The 11,731-nt window shown below is 39.2% G+C and overlaps 1 protein-coding gene across 1 annotated transcript; it reads left to right on the top strand.

Moving 5' to 3' along the window:
- The first annotated feature begins 1,273 nt into the window (after nucleotides 1-1,273).
- LOC124272565 (toll-like receptor 8) lies at nucleotides 1,274-3,591 on the top strand. The gene is given in 4 exon segments (XM_046707775.1): nucleotides 1,274-1,391; nucleotides 1,849-3,458; nucleotides 3,461-3,538; nucleotides 3,541-3,591. Coding segments are annotated over 3 exon segments (1,533 nt in total). The 5' UTR covers nucleotides 1,274-1,391; nucleotides 1,849-2,054.
- The last annotated feature ends 8,140 nt before the right edge of the window (nucleotides 3,592-11,731 follow it).

Raw genomic sequence — 11,731 nt, 5'->3', positions numbered from 1 at the left:
ATCATGCTATTCTTCGTTATCAAGCAAGCGCGCTATTCTTCATGGGTGTGCTGTATTTCAAATTCATGCCCTACTTCGTGGGTATGCTATAGGTCGAGGTCATGCAATACTTTATGGTTATACTACACTTAGTGGTCATGACAGTGGTCATTGCACCCATTATCATGGTCATGTGCTAGTCCGTGGGTATGCTATAAGTCGAGGTCATGTAATACTTAATGGTTATACTACACTTAGTGGTCATGACAGTGGTCATTGCACCCATTATCATGGTCATGTGATAGTCCGTGGGTATCCTATAAGTCAAGGTCATGCAATACTTTATGGTTATGCTACACTAAGTGGTCATGACAGTGGTCATTGCACCCATTATCATGGTCATGTGCTAGTCCGTGGGTATGCTATAAGTCGAGGTCATGCAATACTTTATGGTTATACTACACTTAGTGGTCATGACAGTGGTCATTGCACCCATTATCATGGTCATGTGATAGTCCGTGGGTATGGTATAAGTCAAGGTCATGCAATACTTTATGGTTATACTACACTTAGTGGTCATGGCAGTGGTCATTGCACCCATTATCATGGTCATGTGATAGTCCGTGGGTATGGTATAAATCCTGGTCTGATTACACGGTTATGCTGGACTATTGCTTCATCTGTCATGGTCATGAGATACTTCATTGTCATGCTGTACTGCAAAGTCATGCTGCTCCGTGATGTAACTGGACCATTGCAATCAAAGCGGCGTGAAACCAAACTCACTCACTCATGCTATATTTCACGGTAACTGAATACCCGAAAGCTGCGATAAACGTCACTGTTATGATTTACTAGAATGCGTGCAATACTTCATGGCTCTATATTTCTGTACTTATTAATGACAAATTTTATGGATAACATATTCTTCTATTTCGTATGTGTGACGTTTACAGATTCTTGTATATTCTAAATTCTAAATATCACACTAACAATCTACATGTATGAAGTTTGTAACTCTGTAAATGTTAGATATTGCAATCAAATAATGACCTTGAAACATATAAGATTCCACAGTTCATAAAGGAGAATATAGTATTACAGCATGGTCTGCAAGTAGATTTACCAAACACCTAGTATTATCTTTAGCCACAAACAAAAAAACATTGACGGGGACGACAGCCGACGTCACAAACACGAAATGTTTCAGGTACATGATAAACTGTTGTGACAGAGGAAGCCTGTTTTGCATTATATATACAGAGGTGTTCATCCTGTTTAGCCAGCCTCTGCATGTCAGGCTGACCAAACCAACTCGTTTAAATGTTTACCCCGAAACCTGAAATCAAGATTCAGTACACTCCAGCTCTGCTGGTTTCACCAGGCTAGAGGATTTACATTCAATGAAACAGGTAAGAATTCTGGTGATTTCACTCAGTCGATGTTTTCATTGATTTTTGTAAATCTTTGCTAACAATAGAACTAGCTGGAAAAAATATTTACGTTTAAGTTTTTATTGGACTAAACTCGCGCCCATCTCTAGCTCAAGCAAGTTTTATCATAATCAGTCAAAATATGGATTGTTTATTATGATGCATATGGATATTGATGACACTAAATACACACATACAATGTCTCAGTTCCACACTGATTACTATAAGGTCTTGGCTGGTGATTCATGACATTAATTATAACGTCTATCTGTGCTCATGCTGCCGAGGAGCGTAAACGAAAACATGAGTGCATTACACTTCTCGTCAGAACTACAAATTCTTGGCAGCTATTATGAGGTGTATAGATACATATGAGAAAGATATCATGGTAAAACGTTTTACTCGTACTGTTACGCCCTTCTATATATTTTTACAGTCATAGAAGACGTCGAAATATCTGGATCCTTCAGACGCACCCTGGCAGCGTCGTCTTTGTGAGACCGATTTCTTATATCAATATTCCCTCTTCATCACATTGAATGAAGATTCTGATGACCTAAGAAGACCTGCACAGTGTTAAGGTTGTGTTGAAAGACGTCAGATTGCACCGAAAGAGAAGTGAAACTAACAAAGAATATCACAATGCTCTCACAAAGATATTTCAGATTTTGGACAATGGTTACAGTTACTTGGTCATTGATTGACGTTGTTGCTCTTACAAACTTCTTTCCCCTTGATATTCCTCCCTCTCCTGTGTTCAGCGGAAATACGAACATGCCAGATCAATGGAAGTCCATGTGCAAGACCAGAAGCGACAAGACTAACATATCATATATCTCCATATATTGCCACGTAAATGAAGAGGATGTATGGGACTTGAATCACTTCCGGAACTGGTCAGTTGTGTTAGATAATGACACCCTTGTGTCCCTCGATATAGTCTGTGAGGCTGGAGCACGGATCTGTCTACCCTGGCCGTACAGAGCTTTACACCTGCACACGCTGAAGGTCAACAGGTGCACGAACACATGCTACTACTCGGACTTCAGTCGACCGGAAGTGTTAGATATCCCAGACTCACTGAGGATATTTGAAGGTTATGATGTGACAGAGGAGAAGAAATTGCTAGATATCTTGTCCATTGACATAAAGAGTTTACCGGCTCCAATGGTGTGTGTTCCAATGCACCTGGACGTCTTTATCTATAGAAACAGGCGGCTTAAAATCCTATTTGACGAGGATAGAGAAGATTACCCAGATCTTTTGGACCTGAATATCACTGACACGATCACGAAGAACATACACGATATGGATGATCTTGACTACGTATGCAACTATGAAAATTTGAGAGTGTTTGATAAAAGTCAACGGATTCAAGCTTCGTCCACCCTTATCTATTCAAGTGTAGTCAACTCACGATTCCCTGAACTTCGAATACTAAACTTCTCAGATACAGAGTTGCAGGTATTCCCCCCAATTCTTTCAGTCTGGAGGCGTCGCTTCGACAAACTGCAGATTTTGGACCTTTCTCATAATAACATATCCCGGTTTGAATTAAGAGACGCAAGCCTTCTCTCCCAAGATGTTGGTATGGTAGATCTCAGGTTTAATGACATTCATACAATTGGTGAAAATGAAATTGAATCTTTTTCAAAAGTTGACGGAGTTGTGATTAACGTGAGAGACAATCCATTTCGGTGTGACTGCGCCATGGGAAACTTCAGCGTATATCTTCAGAGGTATGGTAGTCCAACTGAATGTGGTTTAAACAAGGACTATGCATACCTCTGGGACTTAAAATGTGTCACACCAAACAGGTTTCGAGGGAGAAAGATCGTCGAGTTCACACGAAAGATGTTATGTTCCAGTGATATGACAGCCTACATTTCTCAGATAGCAGCTATTTGTGTAATTGTGATCATGTTCTTGATCTTCGTGATACTTTGTGTTAGATATAGAAAGGAAATACAAATCCTGACTTTCACACGCTGCAACATCCTAGAGAAGAAGAAACATCTCCCGTGTCAGACATTTGATGAAGCACGTTGAGCGATAACATCTCTGACAAGCTGTTTTGGGATAGAAAGTACGACGCATTTGTGGCCTACAGTCATATGGATTCAGAGGGTGGGTCGTGCAAACTCTCCTCCCTCGACTGGAGAGCGGTGCAAATATCTGACTATGTATGGAATAACTTCCGGTTGTGTCTTCCACCAGCGAGACTTTGCAGTTGGCGCCGCCCTTGATCTAGAGCATCCGATACCATGACTGATCTCAATAGTTCAGACGATTTTGCTTTTGCGGCCAATGAAATATATCCCAACAGATAATCGTGATGGATGAGTCTCTGATGTTGATATTTTATATTATTGGAGTTTTCTTCCAAGAGCAAAGGGTAGTGACTTTGTCAGAAGGTGAAAACAGTATATTGTTTTACCACTATAGGTAGGTGCATAAAAATATATATGAGCGCCATGTCTAAATGTGTCATTGAGCATCATGTATTTTAAAAACGTGCTTAATACAACAGCAAAAAGTATTGGAATATGGTTCTTGAATCAACAAAGACCATGTAACCATGGTTACTCTTTGTTCTTAGCGGCCGACAAATTGAACTTTTGTTAACTGAAATGCACGGGATTTAGCTGAGCTTAAATATAAACAGCGCCATGAAATACCCTAACCTTGCAATATGTATATCCTATTTACCAATGTTCCTAGTATACGTTTGTGAGAATAAACATTGCTTGTATTTATTTTCGTTTTTTGATGGGAAATTCTTACGAGTCACGATGCACTCGAGTTAAAATGAGCTATGTGATAATCGCTGCGTTCGTGAAAGTTCTGCCCTAAACAAGAGAACTAAATACACTATACCTCTCAGTTCATTTTATCATATATGTCATTTTTAGTTGGAAATTTCTTTAGTTCGTTAGTTGCCGATATAATATTAAAACATGAGCGATACTGTCGCCTAGTCAGCACTCAATAAGAAGAATATTTCTTCATGTTTGTTTTATGCATTTTAAAGATAGATTTTGATTTCTAACCTTTAAAAAATGCAAAACATTCATTAGACACAACTGACGATGGTTATCTTAAGCATCTTATGTTTGCCAAATTTGTTAGAGGTCATGCGGTAGGCGATTTATTTTCAGCCTAGTGTTCATTCAACCAACCTAGTCTTAACTTAATCAATCCAGTCGTCATTGACAGACAAGCACGGATAGCTCACCCCAGGGAGACAGGCGCGTAGCAAGCCAGTTTTTTTCGTGTACGCCTGATAGGTTGCAAAGCTTTATAGTTAGATAGTATTGAGGGCTTGCCCAACCCTTTTGGCAACAATTATGTTTAAGCCTGGGCATTTTATTTTAATGGTGGGTACGCCCCTGGGAGTGTAGTTTTTGATGCGAGAATATTGGTTTCGAAGGCGTTACCAGACACACGGAGAAACTACATCCTGTTCAGAGAGAACTCTAGAGACACACGTCAGTCTGCACTATGACATAGGCGGATAGACATGCTATAATAACAATTAAGCAGGTGTCATGCTACATGTAGAAGCATGAGGAGCAGACTGTGCCACGGGAGACATTAACCGCGGCTGAGGTAACATGTCCATGAATTGGCCAACAGTGCGATGATACCCACTGACCAGATCTAAAGCGATACGTTGATAAAAGAGTTGGGTTTTTATTTTATTTTTTTATTTTCATGAAAAAATAAAGTCTTCCATCATAACATTCGTTACATAATGACACATACAAATACATGAATATAATCATCCAACATATCAGGCTGTGACACAGTTAAACCTCCGATATATAATGGTGTATAGGGTGTTGTGTGTAGTGCCACATCCAACATATCAGGCTGTGACACAGTTAAACCTCCGATATATAATGGTGTATAGGGTGACACAGTTAAACCTCCGATATTGTATAGGGTGTGTAGTGTGCCACATCCAACATATCAGGCTGTGACACAGTTAAACCTCCGATATATAATGGTGTATAGGGTGTTGTGTGTAGTGCCACATCCAACATATCAGGCTGTGACACAGTTAAACCTCCGATATATAATGGTGTATAGGGTGTTGTGTGTAGTGCCACATCCAACATATCAGGCTGTGACACAGTTAAACCTCCGATATATAATGGTGTATAGGGTGTTGTGTGTAGTGCCACATCCAACATATCAGGCTGTGACACAGTTAAACCTCCGATATATAATGGTGTATAGGGTGTTGTGTGTAGTGCCACATCCAACATATCAGGCTGTGACACAGTTAAACCTCCGATATATAATGGTGTATAGGGTGTTGTGTGTAGTGGTCAGGCTGTGACACAGTTAAACACCTCCGATATATAATGGTGTATAGGGTGTTGTGTGTAGTGCCACATCCAACATATCAGGCTGTGACACAGTTAAACCTCGATATATAATGGTGTATAGAAGGTGTTATAATGGATATATAATGGTGTATAGGTTAAACCTCCGTATATGTGTAGTGCCACATCCAACATATCAGGCTGTGACACAGTTAAACCTCCGATATATAATGGTGTATAGGGTGTTGTGTGTAGTGCCACATCCAACATATCAGGCTGTGACACAGTTAAACCTCCGATATATAATGGTGTATAGGGTGTTGTGTGTAGTGCCACATCCAACATATCAGGCTGTGACACAGTTAAACCTCCGATATATAATGGTGTATAGGGTGTTGTGTGTAGTGCCACATCCAACATATCAGGCTGTGACACAGTTAAACCTCCGATATATAATGGTGTATAGGGTGTTGTGTGTAGTGCCACATCCAACATATCAGGCTGTGACACAGTTAAACCTCCGATATATAATGGTGTATAGGGTGTTGTGTGTAGTGCCACATCCAACATATCAGGCTGTGACACAGTTAAACCTCCGATATATAATGGTGTATAGGGTGTTGTGTGTAGTGCCACATCCAACATATCAGGCTGTGACACAGTTAAACCTCCGATATATAATGGTGTATAGGGTGTTGTGTGTAGTGCCACATCCAACATATCAGGCTGTGACACAGTTAAACCTCCGATATATATGGTGTATAGGGTGTTGTGTGGTGTATAGGGTGACACAGTTAAACCTCCGATATATAATGTGTAGTGCCACATCCAACATATCAGGCTGTGACACAGTTAAACCTCCGATATATAATGGTGTATAGGGTGTTGTGTAGTGCCACATCCAACATATCAGGCTGTGACACAGTTAAACCTCCGATATATAATGGTGTATAGGGTGACACAGTTTGTGTGTATAGTGCCACATCCAACATATCATGTTTTATCAACGTGCGCAGCATGCTGTATTCAGTGTTGTATATGGCCTCATATCAGACATAGCATGTTGTATATGGGTTACAACCAACATATGTTGTATATTGCGCAACTTCCAAAATAAGTTGTATATAATGTCATATCTGATATATCATAAGTATAAAGTATTACATCCCATATGTCATGCTGTAAATAGCATCATATATGAACATATCATATTGTTTATAGCACCACATCTGACATATCAAGCTGTATATTGTGTCACATCCAACATATCATGTTGTATATTGCATACACATTCAACATATTTTGTTGTATACGGCGCCACATCTGACATACCATGTTGTATAATGCACCACATCTGACATATCATACTGTATATAGTGCAACACCCGACATAGCATATTGTATATAGTGTCACGGCCAATCTATCGTGTTGTACATAGTGTGTTATCTGATATACATTGTAAATATGTCCTATCTAACATATGTTGTATATAGTGCCACAATTATTCTGACATGTCATGCTGTGTCTTGTGTCACATCCAATGTGTTGTGTTATATATTGCGCAACATCCGACTTATTGTGTTGTATATTGTGTCATATATCCAACCTATAATATGTGTTCCCAAAGTTACACCAGTGCCATTAACTAACTAGTCAATATATCACTAAAACAAAGATAATTTTTCAAAAGGGGAAACAGATCAAGATTTTACAAAAGACGCGGTTGCTGCATACACATGTCAGGTTTGAATACTGGGAATACTGGATGCCATTTATTAGCAAATATCTTCATTTTATTCTTCCTTTTGGCAATGAAGCTTTCAACAGAAAAAATATCTTTTAAAGTCTTTATAAAGTTATCGCATTTTGGAATGTTGTTTTTCAAAGAAGAGACATAGATCTGTCTTTTTGCTGAAATGATTATATGATTAAGTAATGGGTTTTTACTTAAGGAGCCAAAATACACCAAATATTTTGTCAAATTGACTTTTTGCATCAAATAAGTGTTAACCCAAATTTGAAGATCCTTCCAAAACTTCTTAGTTTCACTACATTCCCAGTAAACATGGCACAAGTTTTCATCTTCATCTTAACAAAAGCTGCATGAGGCGCTCTGGATAAAGAAGACAGTGAGTTGATACACACATACCAGGTTTACTACACCTGAAGATGCTTCTGCAGACAACGTTATGTCAGCTGCAGAAGCAACATCAAACATTGCCTTGGAGTGAGTGAGTGAGTGAATGAGTTTGGTTTCACGCCGCTTTTAGCAATATTCCAGCAATATCACTTCGGAGGGACACCAGAAATAGGCTTCACAGAGTGTGCCCATGTGGGGAATCGAACCCGAGTATTCGGCGTGACGAGTGAACGCTTTAACCACTAGGCTATAGCTACCCAACTGTCCCCGTTGCCTTGGCAGCAGACTTAGTAGTTGTAGATCTTGCAATAACAACACAGCACGCAGCTTCGCACAACTGAAGCAGGAGATGTTGTTTCCTTCACATCCACATACAGTCATGTACAGTAGGAACATAGCTGAGGTAATTACACCATAGATAAAAAGCTAAATGCTGTTTCACGTACGACAGACATGTTTTCATGTCAGTGTCAGTAATTTGAAAAAGCTGACAGTCGATGTTACATTCGATCATATTTCTCAAGTTTTATCTCTTAAGCCTAAAATGAGATCCACGATTACAAAATATACCGACAGTACCACAGTCAAGTGTTCTCAGACCAAAGCGTGTTCTACTGAGGCTGAAATCGTTGCATTGCTTTCAAATGACTTTGAAGCCAAACAGAAGATATTTTTGTCGAAATGTTCATGTTTAGTGAACAAATACTTGATGACAATCCTCTTAGTGAAAACCTTTAAAATCAACCCCAACTCAGTGTTGCATATGTCCTCCATGGACTTGAATTCCACTTTGGCCAATCCTAGGTCCGTGTTCACGTAAATAAACTGCCGGAAAAAAACGAAAGTATACAGTTGAAAATGGGATTTGGACAAAATTATAATAAAAATAACAAAAGTTACTTGTCTGAAGCAATTTGCCTGATTTGAGAAATCCATTGATATGATGCATGCAATGCCGCCCTATGAAGTAACCCTAGTATACCTGTGTCAAATACATCACTACTAACTAACCATTTAACGCTTGTTTGAGTTTCCGCGACCATCAAGCAATCATGGGTGTGTACTTTCTTTTGCAAATCAAGTATGCAGATGTGTGAGAAGAAACGCAATGACTGTGTATGGCTTCCCCTTTCAGTTTCACGTTCGTGTGTGCAGGGGCGGGTACAGCCGTTTGAGAGAGAGAGAGAGAGAGAGAGAGAGAGTGTGTGTGTGTGTGTGTGCGCGCGCGTGTGCGTGCGCGCGCACACACTGGGGGGTTTGCACAGTTCATTTTCACCCGTTTCCACCAAAGTTTCATTGGACAAAGGGGGGGGGGGATGCGCATCCCTGCACACACACACACACACCCTCTGGATCCGCCTATGTGTGTACCACATGAAACAGGGCAAATTGTATGGGTACATGTTTTACAAAGTATTTCCTGTAGTGAAGAGGCAGTGACTTGTTGACAAGGTACGAAGTCATTTCAATGTCTCCACGAAAATCATTACCCATTAAGACGTGCAATCGCATAAGCACGACACACATGGCAGGGGTTCTTCTGTGCGATGTCAGGCAACAAACATGTTTTACTGCAGGTTGTATAACTGGTGGTGCTACTGTTAGGGCAAGACCTATTTTTAGCATTTTCAACCAAACCTTGTGTCATGACTGCCTTTCAGTGACCGAGTGATAATTGTCACTGCTATTTCGCCCATTACGCATGTTGGAATTTGTTTCGTTTGAAAATTGAAACTGGTTGTGGGGTTTACATTTGTCTGCTTTCAAAACCAAAAGGACATATTAACCAAGGTATAAGTAAGACTTTTAATAGTTTATGTTGTTACAAACCTCAGTCATGCTTTGAAACATTCTCATCCCCTACAACAATTTGGATACAAGCGGCAGATTCTACCACTAATTTTAAACTAGAGACTGTATATGACTGTATATTAAAAAAATCTATTAATTCTTAAACATTGTTTGTATGACACACAGGGTGTAAGTGCATTACCTGCATCTGTAGAAAACACGTCAGATGAAAGAGAACTGTTTTCGTAAACATCGTGAACATGAAACATGAACATTAATATTAACTTCTTATTCCGCAGCTTACACAGGTCGGTCGTATAGAACTGACAGGTAGTACATATTGTACAGAGATGTTGACGGCAGTGACCCGGATGACAGATGACCTGAGCAGGATGTAGGCAGCTATATTTACCAGCTCAGGAGACAGAGACAATTTACCGTGACGACAATGATATATTTCATACATATAAACGTAGTTCCTTGTTTAATTAAATAATTCAAAAGAACCACTAATGAATTATTATTTTTTGAAATTAGAATGACAACCAAGCATTACTTTTATATTGTGTTGGTCCTGCATAAACATAAGTATCAGTGATGTGTAAATATAAGTTTACTTAATGTTTTCTGTCCTATTTAAAAATGTTTATGCTTCACAATGAGACTTTTTCTGCAAGTCATTCTCTATGACACGTTCCGTGCTGATGTATGTAAACCTTTAAGTGTGTTCATTTTGCGATGTCATGGCCACACGGGAGTAGACATGCGAGATCTCACTTCCAGCCACACAACATCCGGGTTCGGAATATACGTGGCAATAGGGAGGAGGTGTACTGCTGGAAGAGGAGATGTGGCTGAGATGGTGAATACTGGCCTTTTGACAAAAGGGAATAAAATGATAACTTATGATTACTGTAAATCATACATTTTTCGTATCAAACAAACACATACAGATTCACAAGCAAACGCACGGACACCCACAAACATATGCACACACACACACCCATACACACACACACATATATACTGTAATAAAACACATACAGATACACTCACTGACACACACACACACACACACACTCATTCATGAATACAGTCAAAGATACACTTACACAGATATGACTCACTCACACACTTCGCAACATACATCCTTATACTTGAGTGAGAATTATTCATGATGCTAACGGTTTAAAAAGTATTATCCATTAATATCATTTAACCTAATTAGGTAATGATTGTAACCACATATGGATAAAACATTCCTCTCCAAGAAAACATTTCAGTAGGCAGAAGTGTCATATATATATATGTATTTTCTTATTCCCAGTGTGCAGCCACATTTCACCTGTGCCCCTTATGGTGTCATGGAATTATGTACAGGTACAATGCAGCGACATGAGAGTTGTTGAACGTCATTCATGTTTGCATTAAGCAACACACGACCAATTACAAAGTCACGATTAAGTAACACTTTATTTCCTATAAAATGACTTGAGGTGATTTTGGTCCATGTAGCTCGGCTGAAATGTTGTTTACTGCAACAAAAGACAACATTAAAAGACTTCTGAAACACGAGAGTTCGAGCTGCGCAGTGGACACAAAATCATGCCAGCAGACATCATCCTTAAGTAGAGGTCATCTTCATCCTGCACTTCAATTCACATGTGGTCAAATTGATTGAAGTTATAACAGATGATTACATCACAGAACAGGTATATATGAGGACAATGTGGAGCTATTTCAGTCAGTGTTTGAGAGATAACTTATACAGAACTTCTGTAGAATCACTGAACATGACCCAGTACAGATTTGTGTAGTTTTATGCTATACTGGACAAAATAAGTTAGGGATATTGGTATTTTTATGATTGATATTTTATCAGTGTGTCAATGAATAAATAGATCATTATTCATAATTTCAAAAATTACATATATCCCTAACTATTTTTGTCCAGTATACATTGCTATTTGTGCTTTTGAATTCATGAATATACCCGTTTTCATACATGAAGAAATATGGTGGCACCATTACATTTGAACTAAACTAGGCAGTGGGA

Source organism: Haliotis rubra, unplaced genomic scaffold (genome assembly GCF_003918875.1).
Source record: "Haliotis rubra isolate DU_JTF1 unplaced genomic scaffold, ASM391887v1 Scf103, whole genome shotgun sequence".
NCBI classification, from domain to species: Eukaryota; Metazoa; Mollusca; class Gastropoda; order Lepetellida; family Haliotidae; genus Haliotis; species Haliotis rubra.
The sequence above is the reverse complement of the archived record's forward strand: the minus strand, read 5'-3'. Positions and strand labels throughout refer to the sequence as shown.